Here is a 17,240-nt window from a genome sequence, read left to right as displayed (position 1 = left end):
CGCGACCAACACTCAGAAAAAACAATGTATGTCAGAAGGAGCAGGACAATGTATGTAAGTGAATGCAGATTGGTGTGCGAACTGTGGACTGGTTAACAGCTGTCAGTAGGGCTGCTGTAAACGAATATTTTAGTAATCGAGTAATCTATTGATTATTCTTACGATTAATCGAGTAATCGGATAAAAAAAATTACAAAATGAAATATTGGTAAATCTGGCATAATACCGGTGTTACTATCAGATATCAATATCAATCCAATTTTTCATATTTGAGCATCCCTAACAGTTGCTTTTTTGTAGTTTAGAAAACTAACCTGTAACAATAATAGCTCACTTTCTAAGTTAACCAGAAGAAAAGTTATAGAAAAATCTGAAATTATATTGAATTTAATAACAAAGAGGCAGGCTCACAAATATGCTTATAAAAAATATCTACAATCCAGCTTTTAGTTTATGTATTCATCTTCAGTGAGTTTAATAGATTAATTAAACTCACCTTGCCACCTAACCTGTCACGCTTTGGGTTTGAAAATACGGGAAATGCCGCCTGGAGTGGGAGGAGAGGGCGAATGAACGAACGTAAGATGGGGTGGAGGGGAGGAAATAGACCAGCGGACTGATGAACCGTTAGACCGGGGGACGAACACGGGGGGGGGAAGCAATGGGCTCTTTGCACCTAAGGCGTTGACGTCACATCTCCAGGAGCTAATGCGGCTCACTTTTTTCCGCTTTGAGTTACCATGACTGGTAGAAAAGACTAAGTCGTATTTCAGATGCAAAAAAACAATACTATTAACATTGTTGTCTTCCTAATATAATGGGCTTTTAAGTTTTCGTTAATTTCCAAGCGATCCTGAATTAAGAAGATGGCTTGTAAATATCTGTCGCTACCAGCTAACGCCGCACAGCAAAGTTTGCAGCCTTCACTTCACTCCGGATCAGCCTAAAACTACCGGGGATACGGATGGTAAATAAAGGAGCCTCCCTGAGTTATTTCCATGGAATCACTTCTATATTCAGCCTGAAAGAGTTTATGGGAACGAGAGAGCAGACCAGAGCCAGACAGCCGAGCAACTGATCCGCCTGTACATACTGCTGTAAACACCGTCCTATCTGAGCTCTTCACAAGAAACATGCAAAGGTAATAAAACGAAATAACACGGAGACATGAAGCAACACGGTCATATTTTTCTAAAAGCAGCAACTTTGAACCTGAACAGCTGAACCAGATCTCTGACACCAGAGCTGCGCTACTGTTAAGCTATGAGGCTTGTTGAGCTTCGTCAGGCTTCGGAAGCTAAAAGCCCGAACCGTAACCTCCCCGTTAGTCTGTGACACTAACGACAATAAACACACATAATATACTTGAAAATAAGATAAATACATTGTCCGTTAGAATGTTTAGATACTTAAATAGCACATTTTACAAGAACAATGTCCGAGAATATTGCCTACTAGCATAAGCTAACGTTAATGTTAGCCACAAAGTTTAAGTAAAACTCACCTTTGTGTCAGTGAATGTATAACGAGGCGAACATCTTAAAACCTTTCTTCAGCTGACTTGTTGGGGCTTCGGATCGATGTACAAACCTTGGCCAAGCACTGCAAGCACCTAATGTAAATGATATTTGTATTGGATCAAACAATCGAGCCGCTTTACCCCGAATGCGGAAGCTGAGGTGCAAAGAGCCCATACGGGATATTTACGACACCTTCACTGGTCACACTCAGAAACTCATCTACCAGCCATGTACGATGCGCTCCGCCACCCGTTTCTTCAGACCGGGATATGAAATTTATTGTGCGGTTCGTCGGTAAAGCTACATTTACACGGTAAGCATCAGCTACTCAGCCGCCCGCCCTGTTCAGTCTATCCGCTCACCTCAGCGCTCTTCCCGCCGTTCGCTTTCAACCAGCAGCCCCGGAGGAGAAATGCTGCCGTACTCCAGGCATTCCCCCAGTCATTTTAAGGATGCTTATTGGTTCCCCAAAAACGATAAAAAGTCGGGCATTATCATCAATCAATAAAATCCCCACGGGCCAATCTTGAAGATTGGACTTTATGCCGCTGAGTCTTAGCTTTTGTCAACAACTCAGAGGCGGAAGTGAGAGCTCCGCGCAACGCAAATGAAGTCCCGGCCGGAACACGGTGCGCTAACTAATAAAACATAAATTAACGAAGCTTCGAGGCAGGTAAATTTTCCTCGAGGAATTTTAGTAATCGAGGTACTCGAATCATTCGAGGAATCGTTTCAGCCCTAGCTCCAGTACAGCTGACTTAAATGGTCCTTCTCATCATGTGATAAATTTCAGAGGTCTGCTAATGAAACATCATTTGATTCAGATGTTTAACCAGAGAAAGAACTGAAACATGCAGGATAGAGGCCCTTAAGGACTGACTTTGGACACTGCTAGTAACCTGTTACTAGAAGGCAGTGATCTGCAGAAGCACAAAGAAAGCATTTGGTAGTTGAACAACCTAATTAATCTAATTGCAGCACATTTGTCTGTGAATTAATCTGCTGTTGTGTGTTTCAGGAGGATTCATCAGCATCACGTGTGTAACCAACGGTGACATTGACACTATGACCTGCAGATGGGAGAACAAAGAGTGGGAAATAGTCAAATTCCGGTCCAAGTACTGATGCATTTTAAAACACTCCATGTTCTTTGCAGTGACCTTTGTTTTTACAAGTGGCAGTGGTGGACAGAGGCAGTCCTAACCTGTTTGGCGCCCTAGTTGTTGATCCACCACCACATGTGGAATAAATAGTCTAATTGGAATCAGACTTTTTTTAGACATAGAATTTATAGCACAGAATTTTTATCCCATGCAAATATGTTATTATTTTACTTTGAAATTTCCTGCAAAAATTTAAGCGTAAAATTCAACCTTTAAAAGTTCACACTTCAAATTTGCCTGCAAATGAGGTGACCTTCTCATGATACAAGCCAGCGCAGAGAGAGGCTTTTAATCTGTCAAATTACAATCCTTTCATCATGCCATAGTCAGCTGGTTAGCACAGCTAACTGTTAACAGTCACACCTCTGGCCCATTGCACTGGTGTCACTTGCAGTCCATCTTGCTGCTCTTGTACTAATAAAGTTTGCTTATAAACAAAATCAGATCACTAGGCTGCATGAAATAAAGTTAAGCCTTATTTCTCTGTTGTGTGTCTTTGTTTATTGCACAGGAGTGCCGAGATGTCATGTGACGAGATGGAGGAAAGGGTGAGAGGTGGCGAGGACGTTGGTGAGATGGGACATGAATGCATGCCAATCAAAACTACAGAGAAAGTCTGCACATTCCACCCTTTGAAGATGAATTGCTACAAACTGTGGCTTGAATTGCATACCCGCCTAGGTGTCATCAGGTGCAAACCTGTTTATGTATCACCCATAAATCATGGTAAGGGAGAAGTGTTGAAATCTGTATTTTGTAAAGGCCTATTCAATATCATTGTAAAGTTGTGAGCTTGTAATAATGAAATATTTTACATCACAACATTTTAGTTATATTTTAGAATAATTACATTATCTATTACAGCAGTTTGCTCTCGGCAACAAATTGCCAAACCAGCAAAAAGGAGGAGCTGAATATGAAACGCATCCATCCCTCCCTCCCTGGACTTGACATTGTTCCTAATTCAAAGCCTGACTACTGCCACACATTGATGGTGGACTTTTGCCATCAGTGCCTATTAAATTGGCAAATTGAAATTACTAAGCACTTCAAAATTTTAAATAAAGAAAGGCATGGCATTTTGACATGAAAAATATGAATGAAAACACCTGTTTGAGCTATAAAATTTCCATTGTAAAATGAACATAAATAGCTTAATGGTTTTACATTTTCACTTTGATTTTATGCAAAGCTGGTTGTATTTGATAATTTGTTCTGCTTATCCTACAATATAAATTTATGATTTTTTTTTTTCAGTTTTACAAGATTGAGTATCTGTGTGCTTCTTCCCACTCGATCTGCAGTAAAACCTCACCCTCCCACTGATGTGACGGCGGTGAGCCGGAGCGGAGGGATCCTGAGGGTAACTTGGAAACAGCCTTCTCTGCCGGTCGAAGGCCTGCAGTGTCAGTTTCGGTACTACTTACTCGACGTTTTAGAGAAATGGAAGGTGAGCTTTTCATACTGTTTCACCAACAAAACCTCTGCATAATATTTGATATGGAGTCTTGCTGTTTACAGTTCTTAAAAATGTATTATTATTAAAGTAATAATAATCAGGTGGTTAGAGACACCTGATTGGAAAAAGCTTGTTACCCCTTTTTTGCTGTGAAAGCAAATTTTAGATCCAACCAAAAGCTGGGGAAAAAAAATAAACAAAAGTATCAAATAATCCCTAAATTTCATCAAATGACAAAGCATAATGCTTTGGCGTTCTTCAGTTATTTGTCACCATCATGTTGATGAAACCTCTTTCCAGTTAAGTGATTGAAAATTCTTCCTGGAAATTGGACACATGCCATGAATTGTGCTCTCTTCCTGATTTACACTCATTTCCTCTCATACCTTTGGGAAACAGAAGGAGTACGTAGAAGAACCAGATGACAACTTTCAATTGAAAATTTCATTCCTAAGACCAGAGCAGCTAAAGCAATTACATTTTGTTTGTCCAGCAGTCAGTCCGCAGGCTTACAGCTCAGAAAGACATGATGGATCTTTGTGGGATTGTACAAAAATCCTTTTGGTACTGATTTGTATAACCTGTTTAACTGACATAAATTTAATCAATGAGCAAGCACCTTTTCCAGTTGTTAGAAATGTTTCTGGTTTTCCCCTATGAAAATATATATATATACATATTTATATAAATCTGTGCAGTTTGAGAAGCCTGTGTGGGTTCCCTGGGCCGAGGTTGAGGTACCAGACATGTGCCAGATCTACGTGGTTCAAGTACGCTGCATGCACACCAGTGGGATCGGATACTGGAGTGAATGGAGTGAGTCTGTCCACTCCACCGCTCAAAACAGCAGAGGTAAACCCGCTTCACTGCTGAACTCAACTCTACGTAACATTTCCGTTTTTATATAATAGCATTTGAAGATAAAACAGAATCAAATTAATCAGCACAAGCAAAGGACTGAACAACAAAAAGAGACAAAAACTGCAATCAGATATTTTGATCAGGTTTGTAAACATCTGGTCTGCTATTGCTATTGTAGGCGATTCTCCAGAAGCAACAAGAGTATCTTTATTTTCTGGATAAACAGAAAATCTACAAACACAGTAAAGTCCTCCAGAAACTACTGTATTTCCAATTTACTCATTTTTAAAGCCTAATTATAGCTCTAACTTTTTTTCTTCACTTTATTTTGCCCAACTGGAAAAAACAGTGTGGCATAAAACAAAATTCAATTGTTTTCTAAGAGTAAGGTGTAACTCTAAGTTTCAGTTTGTGTGTTCCTACTCTATGCAGATCAGATACTTAAAAACTCCATAATTAAATCCACAGTCGGAAAGCTGTGGCGAAGGTCATACACAGGCTCCAAATGTTGTTATATTTAAGAGAATTTGACAGGAATCTGTGTTTCCTGTCCTGTTTAAAATGTCCTTAGCCTCTTATATTACCATTCAGAATGATTAGTGCACTGAATGTTGTTTTGTTACAAAGTATGTTTACTTTACCTGTGAGGTTTCCAATGGCCGGTCAACATCTCCACATCCAGAATTAAAACAGTTATGGTTTGTGATGTGCAGTGTAACTCGGCTGGGCTCAATCATCTCATTATGAGTCACCCTTTCCATTAGTGTTTATATCCTCATCAGTCTCTCCTCAAGTATCAGATTGTCTTATTTACCTTGCCAAGGTCGTTCCAACAGTATTTCCATGACAGAGTAAAGTATATGACCCAATCTCTTTCAACTTTGATTTCTGCTTGCCCCTCGTCAGATCAAGTTTGCTGTTGTGTTCCCGATCCTGGATCTCTTGTCCCCTCATACTTCCTTTTTTAGTCCCCAAGTGCATTCCCTGCCCTGTCTTCTCTATGTATGACAAATAGAGAATAGAGCTCTATTCAAACTTTTGTATTCCGCCTCTCGGCACCAATCTTCCCACTGCATCATCAATAAACTCTCTGACCACATTCTAACCCTGAGAGAACCAGAGTTTCGGACCTCCCACAGGCTAAGGAGAGATTTTGCAAGAGAGAAGAAGACCTTTCTGGCTAATAACTTTTTATTCAATAAGATTATTCTAAGAAATGCGGCTTGGCTATTGATGTTCTCATTTTTGAATGAATGTCAGAGTCTGGTTGAGAGTGGAGAGACAGCTTGCCAGTGACTGGAAAAGTCCAATTCCAGTCTAATTTCTTGGTGCATCTAAAGTAAAAAGTGTCTCATGTTAGGCTGATGCTTCTCTTCCTCAGCTCCTGAACGTGGGCCTGATTTCTGGAGAATACGTCAAGATGACCCAGACAGAAACCAGTCCAACATCACTCTGCTGTTTGAGGTAAACAAAGCATACAGAATGGGATGTAAACATGCATTCAGCTCATGAGACAGGATGGTATACAATACTGGCTTAAGACTAGACCAGAAGAGATTTGAGCAATGATTTGGGGAAAATTAAAAGCATAGTTTAAAATAAAGGGGCTTGATTGTTTATGTATAAAACCTGATATTAACCTGTCTTATTGTGAGCTTTGCTGTTTTACTTTCTAAATTTGGCTCACATAGTAAGAAGAAAGGCTTACTTTTTTTTTTTTCAACATTTGAATAATCTTTTTTATTCTTTTGTTTGTAAATAGATCTCAAAACCCCTCCCTCATTATTATTATTGGGCAATCATTTTCTGGAATCACAGTTAATAGCTTTCCTGCCTGGTATAGTTTTATCAAACATCTCTGTTGTTTAGGCCAACAAAGGCCACAATTGTTGATTTTACGACTGTAGGATTGGAGAACGTTGCTGCACATAGTTTTGCCTATGAAGGTATTGCTAATCATTGACAAGGTCAGAAAGTTTGAGGCCTCAGATGTTTGAGCTTCTCATTAAAATATTGATTAGAGTGTAATAGTGAGCAGCAGAATGAATCTTTTACTTTGTTTTCCAGTCTTTCTCAGCAAATTGGAATACCTACTGTGTGGATGGATTTATTGTCCAGCACCAGGCATCGAATGGATCTGTGCTGAGGAGGCAGATCGATATGGTGTCCTCCTACAGCTTTGAGTGGAATCAGGAGCTCCACATTGTGACTGTGGAAGCCTACAATAGTCTGGGGAGCTCTGTTAACAACGTCAACATGACGCTGGAGAAACAACCTAAACGTAAGAAAAAAGGAATTAACAGGACATTTCAGCAATCCCTGAGGGAATGCAATCTACTTAGTATACAACAATGAGAGGCTGAACTGTTGTGACGTTTGTCTGTTCTTGAGAAATATTTAGTCACTGTTTCACTGGAACTACTGGAACAATACAAATTCTAATTTTGTTTTTAGATGAGATCATATCAGATGATCATGTTGACTGCATTTCCAGTAAGGCTTTTGAAAATGATTTACATAATGGCTGGGCTTCATGTTCTTCTGTAGTTTATGAATTAACTACAAATTTCAAGGTTAGTTTAATATGTGATCAGGATGTGGTGTGAAAAAAGACTTTATCGTGTGAGTCTGTGCTGGTGAACACAATACTCGGATGCTGAAATGCGAATGATTTAAATAATTGAATGACATGAATGCATCATAAATACAGATTAAATATAAACTGAATCTAAAGGCACCTTTAGATATATGTATGTTACATCTGTACCTTGCATAAGGCTTTATGACAGCTGATTTATTTATGGAATCCAAAATTTCCTGTTTAGATTTTCATTTTTCTGAATTCTAAACACATTATTTCACCAAAAAAATACTCTATAGGGTTAGTACAAACAATTTCAAAAGTTTATTGAAGTAAAAACATTTAAAGAGAATATTTCTAACTTAATGTCTTTTTGAAGCCGTTAAAGCTTTCATTCCCCAATTTTATGCTAAAAAATAAACAGTCAAAACAGTAGCTCTTGTTTCATGAAACTAAAGAAAGTCTTTAAAGAACATGTACTTAGAAGTTAAAATTCTAAAGTCTTCTCATATCACTTCAGCTAAAATATGTAGCTTTACCATGTATTTTTAAAGGAATTCTCACTGGACACATATACCTGAGGTTTTCTGTGAATGCACATCTTGCTTTGATTGAGGATCTTAGCAGAAGGAGTTGCAAATGCTAGCTTTCTTCCTCTTTGTTGTGATGTGACTTGTTGATGATTTTGATATGCAACATGTTTTCTTGCGGTTCCTGTTACTTGTATGTTAGAACACCTTGGTTGAGGTAGTTCTCGTGCTTTTGAGACTACAAAAGACCAATTGTGGTCTGTAGGAGACCTGAACCTTTAGTGAGCATGCTGGATCGCAGACAAACAAGAAGATGCAGATGGCCAGTATGGTCCTTGTTTTACTGCTGTTTCACTGTCGACATCTGCGTAAAAGCGGAAAGATTCAAAAATGGACGAGGACTCTTCCTCCATCATGTCCACCCAGCTCTTAGAGGCTCGCGGTTGATGCTTATCACCCGCCGCAACAGCTGAAAGTGATGAGAGACACGGGTGGTCCTGGCTGTTAGCTACAGCTACTCTTAGCGGCCTTTCCAGGATTTTTTCTGGCGTGCTGGCACCCCTGAGGGTCGGCCATCGACGCCTGAGCGTGTTTAGCGCCCATACAAACGATGCAGATAGGGTGCGGGTCCCTGCCCGAAATAGAGGCCCCGCATGACGCAGGGCACGAGCGGGATACACCCTCTTTAACCGTCGGTTCCGACCCTTTGGTGGGGGCGGGAGCCGTAGCCATGCCGAAAGCTTATTATGGCTCGTCGTAACACGTTAGATATAAAGCTGAAGATAAAGTCCGCTCGCCACGACACGTTAGCTGAACTTTACCAACTGTTTATGCTAGCGATGTACCGCTAAGCAGCTACCAAGCCCGCCTTGACGCGTTAGCTTAGCCAACAGTTACTCTGTTAATTAAAAGAGTAGCTATAAAAGCAGCCCGCCTTGACGCGATAGCTGCTTCAAACGAATAAGAAAATGCTTCTTTGGAAGGGTTAGACCAGGACAGTCGAGACCTGTCCTGGTCTCGACTGTGACCAGGACAGGTCACAGTCGAGACCTGTCCTGGTACTGCGTTCAGCGGCGTCTTCCTTTACGGAACGCCTAAGAACGGTTAAGCAGAGCCAAGCTAGCCTGAATGTGCTGAGGGAGCTTTGTTGTAGTTCTTAACACGGGGAGAAAGCGAGAATGAGTTGAGAGGGGTAGGTTGGCCGTGATATTGGATGGTGAGTGGAGCCGCAGTCACGGCTCAACCTGTCTGTCGCGGACAGACATGATGTCATTGGAGCTTCCGTAGTTGGGTCACGCTGAGGCGATTCCTATAGTGAAACAGCGAGCGAAGTTAGAAAAAGAACATGTTCTGTGGTTTTGAAATGATCTTTTGAGTAACATAGCCGGCCTGAACATTTCCAGTTAATGATAAACAGAATAGTGGGATTTCATTTATGTTGAAAATCCTGTTACATTAACAAATATGTTTTTATCTGTTTCTCTATAACATATTTACATCACTCCTACCTTTAGAAGTACATAGCAGAAAAAAAATGTACTAATACAACAAAAACAGCATCAAAATATTTACCTGTACGGATCCCATTCATAAGCCTTTATTGATGCCAAGCAGCTAATGGCATTAGCAATGTCAGTACTTTAGGTAATATTACAGAGGTGAAGTACCAGGGTGCATTTTAATAAGAGTCTACTGTGTCAGTTCCCTCCATGACGAATGGTAGTAAGTGCTTGCTGCATAGAAATAATTTTTCATTTTCCCTGAAAATGACGAAATTATTGGAAACACTGTTAAAAATGAGTCCATTAGCAACAGGTCCCAAAGAACACATGTTCCCTGTTTGTTTAATAAACCAATGTGCCTTTAGTCATACAGCACTTTTCTTTCAAAAAGCCAAAAGATAAAGCTTTACATAAGATAAAAACAGGAAGCAATTAAAAATAATGAGTGGAGGGCAGGGCTAAAAACAGAAATGTAAAGAAGACAAAAAAAGTGTTTTTGAAGAACTAAGGAAATGCAGTTTTGGACATGAAAGTGATAAAACACTAGTGGTAGACTAAAAAATTGCTACATAGATTAGATTCTAAACTCCTGGGAAGATGGTTAAGTAAATCAATACCATAAGTAATAGATCTGGACAAAGTACAGAATCACAATTGTCTTCTAAATGTCACTGTGTGCAATATTGCTATTACAAAGATAGAATCAGGCATTCATGCTCTGTACATCAATAATATTAACAAGTCAGATGGATTCTAACAGCCATTAATGCTCACACCTGATGTGTATCTGTAGTGGCTGAGATGCTAAAGCTCATGAAAAGGGGTGGGATGTTTGTAAAAGAAAATTGTCAGGAAAATGTACTTAAATCATAATTTATATAGTTCTTTTAATTTCCAACAATAGTAAATTTTTTTCTGATATTAAGCTGCCCTTATGAATAATAATCAGAGGGATAAAAGAGTGAAATGAAACTAAAATTTGCATTTGACTCAACTGTTGTAAAAATTATTATTTTACTACAACAAAACAAACTAAGAAAACTTACTTCTGACTTTAAATGGCAATCCTCAAGTAAGCCTGAGTCAATTTACAAGAATTGACCCAAGTTTACCAGATCAAGTCAACCTTAACAGAAATAAACTATCTGAAGCTCCCCTTCCCTTGTTGAATGTGTCCACGAGTGTCATATGAACGTATTGTTTCCTTCCTCTACTGCAGGCCGCTGTCTCCATTCATTCCACGTTTTGGTTATAAACAGCACTTGTGTATCTCTGTCCTGGAGCCTGTTGCATATCAGCTCTGTCCCTCTCTTCATGGTGGTTCAGTGGTTCCCAAGGAAGCAGCAGGACTTTGAAGACTTTGGTCTTAGTAAAAAAACGTGGGCCAAACTGTCCTACAGCGAACCTCCTACCCAGTTACGAGGTAACCCATTGTCTGAAATCTGTGACAGTCGGCTCTCTTTGCTAACTGACCTGTAATCAATCTGCTGTTTTAATGTTTGATTTAAAGGAGATTTCTTTAGCTCAGTGGAGTACGCCTTCCACTTGTACCCTGTGTTTGCTGATGGAGAAGGAGAACCAGTTGTTACAATAGGTATATTCTTTGTTTCCACTTCGGTATTGAATGCAACATCAAATGCCTGCATGGAAATTTTATTATTTAGTAACTGATATAAGTTTTCATTTTACCACAGTTAAGACAGGAAATCCTCCAGCTTACATGATGCTGATGTTCATCTCCCTCCTCTGCATTGCCGTGTTTGTGACCCTGGTTCTCTCCCAAAACCAGTAAGATCTTGTTTTAGTAACAATGATCTTTGAAAATATTTATGTTCTGATGTGGGTGTTAATTGCAGATCAGTGTAAACAGAATCTCTCTCTGGCAGTCACCTGTAAGAAATGATAAATGATGTTAATCTGCGCTGTGTGGTCTAATTGAGGTCCCCGACAGACTGTCTAGGAAAATTTAGAAGCGTGACATTTAAGTGGTTAAGGGGTGTAATTACATTTGATGTTTACTGATCAGAGGAGAAGGAGTCAGGCAGGTGAGTGGAATGGAGAAGAAGTCCATTGATGCAGGAATCCACCTAAATGTTTTTTTTGTTTTTTTTTGTGTTTGCAGGATGAAAAAATTTGTGTGGAAAGATGTTCCAAACCCGAACAAGTGCTCATGGGCAAAAGGAGTAGACTTTAAAACGGTAAAGGAACCATCTGAGGAAGGAAATCTCTTGCCTTACCAGATTCTACAAAGTTTTGCAGTGATTATAAAGAATTCTAAAAAAAAAACTGCACAAAATGGCTGAATAAGATTTAATTTGTGCATGTTTTAGATGTCTAGATAAGGTTAAATCATCAGAACAACATGACAACTGCTGTCAAATGATGAATCCATTCCCACTTTCCAAGATTAGCCACTTAATCCTGTGTAAGTGTCAGCATATTTTAATAATTAAGACATGACTTAATCCAATTCTGGTCAATCATTCTCCTTCCAGCTCCTCTGAAAAGGTCACCAAACATGGTCTCCTTTGCCAGCAGCAGCATAAAAAGAGATCTGCTTGGACTTGGCAGACTGAACCCCTTTAAAAATCACATCCTTTTGTGCACTTGCTGATAAGTGGCTTATAAAGATAAAACACTTTTAAATCATATCATTATCATCACTGTTATCATTAATATCAGTGTTGATTTAGATGATTTAGAGTCCTAGAATAAGTTGCACAGGGTGAGCAGCTCTACCATATTCCTTGCAGTTTATTTATTTCTTAGTTTCTTCATTCCTGCAGCTGAAACAGCTGCTAAAATGACGTTTTTTATTTTGTTTTGTTTTTTGTTTGTTTGTTTTTTTATTTTATGCTGTCCAGCTGGAGGAATTTTTGCAGTTACTTTTGGGCAGTTGTTCTGATTCATTACCATAGTAATGAGGTATGTTTTATAACAGGAGGATACTTAATGACATCTTAAAAGTTTAGACAGACAAAGTATCAGGAAAGCAGCAGTAGATGGTTGATGATCATATCCCTGTCTCTCGACGGCTGAAGAGTGGTAGTAAAAGCAAAGGACTGGTATTAGCAATGCTTGTCAACAACAAGTTGTGAAATCTACTGTATAATATTGTTTATGCAGGACAGATATTGAATTGTTAATTTTTGATTTTCATCAATTATGAAATTCCAAGTGCATTTGCTAGGATTGTGTTAGCAACAGTATACAGTGCCAGTTCTGCTTGTAATGTCATTAACTCTGGGTTTTTAAGAAAGAGACACAACACCCTCATGCATTCGTAACAATATCTGAAGATTTGAACTATTGCTTGCTCTCTGTTGACACTTTAACTGCTCTAGTAGGGAAAACTAAACGAATTTGCTCTTTCATCATTTTCATGATCCTTATGTCTTGGTTGAAAAATGGCTTATTGATAAAGCATTCCATAAACTCGTGTTTCTAAGCTTGATGAATAAACCTCTCATTTAGATTTTTGTCATTTTTTCACTTCCCATGAAAAGATCATCAAAGGAAGTTGACAAAATCCTGCTTAGTTGTTTTGATGCCACAAACTAGGATGTGTTCTGCCAGCCACATGGAGCCAATGCTGTGACTGGGTGTGCTTGTAAACTCCTCTGTGGACAATGTCATCCCTACAGTAATGGAAAATTTAACTTTGTAGTTCCTTATATGCACTTAAAAGTTAATTACTAGGTAAAATAGAACAGAGTGTGTCTGCTAGACATTACCAAAGTGGTGTAACTTGGAGCCTTGCTTCAGCTGTTGGTATGTTGAGGTCATCTTAAGGAGTGGGAAAATGATGAGTGGTTTCAAAAACAGAGTATAAATTTTGTGTCTGCCTGTAAGCAGCCAGAGCTCTGCAGAACATTCTTTGTTATAACAAGATTTAATGAAACTCTCAAAGACAAAAGGATTCAGTTCTCCTCGCCCTATTTAACATAAAACTCCATAACGCATAGCTAAACATTGAGATGCTTCCTCAGTAGCAAACCTTGGGCCACCAGTGAAGGAATCGGTTACCAAGGGAGGGAGGCGGGGAATATTTGAAGAGCTTTCAAAAGCAAATTATGACAAAAATTAGAGATAGCATGCATGGAGGAGCATTTCCATCAAAACAATATACAAGATGTGTGGTCAGAGGTGAAGAAGAAGCTGCAAGCAGAGAGAAAATCAGCTTGACAGAAGTCTGGACAGACTGACGCATTCTTTAAAAGGTTCAGTTTAGGAACAGAGTCACCATCTCTCACCCGGCACCACCAAAACAGACGTCCCACACTGACTTGACCAACAATGTTTTTGTCACAATTCAAATGATTTATCTTTATGAAACCTGCTTCTTCACCATTGTTGTGAGTGAGAAAGAGAGAGAGAAATAAGCATTTATATTTTTGCATTTCTAAGTATTTCTTCTTTATTCCTACCAAAAATACTTATAATTGACAATTTTATATCTTCCTTACTGGTTAGAATGTGTCTCCAAATTTTTATTGCATGTCTTTATGTGTGTCCAGGTTTTAATGCAACTGTTCCTATCATTGGGGAGAACAGTGTGATAGAAAACACACATTGTTCTCAGTTGCTGAAGCTTACCACACCCAAGTAGCATGGATTTTAACCCTGTGTTTTCTTTTTATTTGTTGTAATACTGTTTACATCTCAAACAAGTTTAGTTATGAAATGTAAAATATCTTTCTCTTCCTAAAGTGCATTTCTTACTTCTCCAGATTGACGGCTTTGAGTACCTGTTCCGACCTCCAGAGGGTCTTCAAGCCTCTCCGCTGCCTCCTGAGAAGATCTCAAAAGTTACTGTTGTGAATAAAACTCTGACAAAGGCCTTTGTCCAAACCCCAACACTCTTGGCTCCTCCCTCTGTTGTTGCTTCAACTAACTCCTTCCTGCCTTGTTTGAACCCAAGGACTGGCCAGTTGCTGGAGTGTGAAATGGCCCTTGGTGGCAACACTAGTCCAGATCCCTTAACTACTTCAGACATAACCATAAATAAGCTACAACCAGCCAATGCCTTGGTGGAGCAGAGTTCAGCAACCACTAACAGCTCAGCCCAGTCTTCGGTCACATACTCCAAAGTCCTGCACACTGATACAAATCCAGATCATCCACCTCTTGATCTCCACTACAAGGAGGGAAGTAGGAGCAGCTACAGTGACGAGGGAAACTTCTCAGCCAACAACTCAGATACCTCTGAAACTTTCCCTGGTGGACTGTGGGAAGTTGACAGCTATCATGGTACAGAATCGGATGATCCAAAGCGATCCTACTCCTACAACTCTGAAAAAGAGCTTTCTGAAGTGTCAGAGCAAGAAGACGACTTAGATGTGGGTCAAAAGAAGGCCTTGCACTATCTCGACATTGGACATCCACCAGAGGATGAGGAAAATGAGGAGGAGGAGTCACAGACTGAGCTTCTGAAAAGCGCACATTTGATCAGAGAGGACTGTTCTGCAGAGTTGTATCCTTTGCTCAATCCAGATGACTCAACGGATCCCAAGACGCTGGTGCAAGTGTCGACTTGTAGTTTTTCCTCTCTGTATATGCCTCAGTATAGGAAGCCTGACGTAAATCACATCCCACACACATGACAGCAAACGTTAGCTCTCATCAAAACATGTGCCATTGTGAAAGAGTCGTGCTTTGCCATTTAACACAGGGTTTCTGCTCTGCAACAGCCTGTGAAAAATGAGTAGGAACCCTGTTACCAAAGTCAGTCATTCATCCTGTGTGCACTTTGTAAGCAAAGAAAGTTGATATTTGTGGTGCAACAAAAGATGCCAAAACGGCACACTTCTCATGGAAAAAAAGAATTTCTTCATCTATTTCATTCTCTACTGGGGTTTAAATTGGATATTCCTGTCTGTAAATCAAAGTTGATCAATATTGGTGACTGATACAGAAGTTTTTCTTTAAAAAAATCTTAAGTTTAAGATTGCAAAAGAAAGGTTTCAGATAGAAGGGGTTTACGTTTAGTAAAAAGTTTACAGTCATTTAATAACGGTCTGAAATAAAGTCTGTGTTGATTTTTTTTCTTATCCTTTTCAATTTGTTCAACTTAAAGTTTGCTTCAGAGAGAGCTGCACAGAGCCATAGAAAGCCCATGTTGTGCCTCTTTTGGCTTCCTTAAAGCACATTTGACACCGAAAAGGAGAAAAACATCCAAAATCTTGAAAATGTGAGTTACTACAGGTCATTTTTGTGGCCATTTTTGTTCAGTTATTGGCAGCTTATGCATTTATTCCCCATATTGACTGAACCACATGCTAAGTTTAACTATTTGTGTATTTTGTGTCGTAATGTATTTGGGGTTTGGTTTAAATATGTGAACAATGTAATATTTTTCTTGAACGTTGAAATTTGTTAAAGACAAACGAATGTTTTGATCTACTTAAGATGGATATAAAAATATTGTAAATATAGAAAATTGAATCACTGTAAATCTTTATGGAGATGTTCTGTCTATTTTTCATTGTGACAATAAAGAATGTATTGCGCATCTGTTCAGCAGAGACTAAAGTAAACTTTTTTTTTTTAAGTTTTGAGGGGAAACTATACTTATGGGTCTCCTCAACTTATTTGAGCTAAAAAAAAAGACACTTAAAATACTGTCAACTCAAAAAAGTGTAAAACTGATTTAAAAACATCTTCTAGAGACAGCCAAGTATAAATCTGATGCATAAAACGTGAGACAATCCCAGAGTTTGGCTTTTATAAATCCATTTGGGTTTCTACTGATTCTAAAAAAGCCAAAGCTCTTAAAAAAACACCCAGGTATTTTTTGGCAATAAGGTAACATTTTTTTTGGTGTCTGGAAATGACCCATTTCAAAAACTCACAAAACGTAATGTCACAAATAATCAGGCACTGCCCCTCACCTAGCAACACTAATGAAGCCTAGGATGTCACCCAGCAACCGCTGCAAAGCCCAGTCTGTCACCCAGCAACCCAAGCTGAGCCACAGGATGCTTGGCCAGCTGCTTTTACAACTGTATGCGCTGTACAACGACTGCTGGAAAGGACAAGTGTTTTGTTGACTTATCATTCAGAAACTACTTCCTGCATTCTTGTTGGTTGTGGAGGAGGTTCTTCTGCTTTTCAAAGATGTACGGCTGTATAATTGAGCATCTGTTTGCAGCCATTTTCAAGTGGGAGCGTAAATGTTGAGTTGGACAAGCAGCAACTTATTTGGATTTAAAGGAACAAGGGGCCCCAAACAGCTCGCTCTGGAAGGAGCTCAAAGAAGGTAGAACTGAGCAGACTAAAATCTCATTAGCTAGGAGTGATTTTGTGCAAAAAATGTAATGAACATGTTTTATAGACTTGTTCAAGGAAGCATCATAGGTCACCTTCAAAACAGGGGTGTTCAAAGTTGGTCCTCAAGAGCAGACGTTCAGCGTGTTTTAGTTGTCAGCCCTGGTGGTAGTCACTACCTTCTCAGAATGTCAATGTTCTGCAAAATCCTGCGAACGAGCCATCATTTGATCCAGGTGTGTTGAACCAGGGAGAGAACTAAAACATGCATGGCTCTGGCCTTTGAGGACCCTTCTATTACTAATACTAATCCATTACAAGTAGGAAGTGCTGGGCTGACCCCTGTCATACATCTGTC

General features: G+C 39.3%; 1 protein-coding gene across 1 annotated transcript in view; it reads left to right on the top strand.

Moving 5' to 3' along the window:
• lepr (leptin receptor) overlaps positions 1-16,135 on the top strand; it is a 36,752-nt gene extending 20,617 nt beyond the window's left edge. Inside the window, exons 10-20 of the mRNA XM_088004826.1 lie at positions 2,539-2,638; positions 3,195-3,409; positions 3,988-4,133; positions 4,841-4,994; positions 6,385-6,467; positions 7,071-7,284; positions 10,836-11,039; positions 11,127-11,210; positions 11,311-11,404; positions 11,739-11,814; positions 14,347-16,135. Coding sequence (XP_087860952.1) covers positions 2,539-2,638; positions 3,195-3,409; positions 3,988-4,133; positions 4,841-4,994; positions 6,385-6,467; positions 7,071-7,284; positions 10,836-11,039; positions 11,127-11,210; positions 11,311-11,404; positions 11,739-11,814; positions 14,347-15,219 — 2,243 coding nt within the window. The 3' untranslated portion in view covers positions 15,220-16,135. The remainder of the gene's footprint in view (positions 1-2,538; positions 2,639-3,194; positions 3,410-3,987; positions 4,134-4,840; positions 4,995-6,384; positions 6,468-7,070; positions 7,285-10,835; positions 11,040-11,126; positions 11,211-11,310; positions 11,405-11,738; positions 11,815-14,346) is intronic.
• Positions 16,136-17,240: the final 1,105 nt, after the last annotated feature.

This window comes from Poecilia mexicana, unplaced genomic scaffold, assembly GCF_051168715.1.
Source record: "Poecilia mexicana isolate PSO_F unplaced genomic scaffold, ASM5116871v1 scaffold_4, whole genome shotgun sequence".
NCBI classification, from domain to species: domain Eukaryota; kingdom Metazoa; phylum Chordata; class Actinopteri; order Cyprinodontiformes; family Poeciliidae; genus Poecilia; species Poecilia mexicana.
Note: the sequence above shows the minus strand (reverse complement) of the source record. Positions and strands in the feature narration are given on the sequence as shown.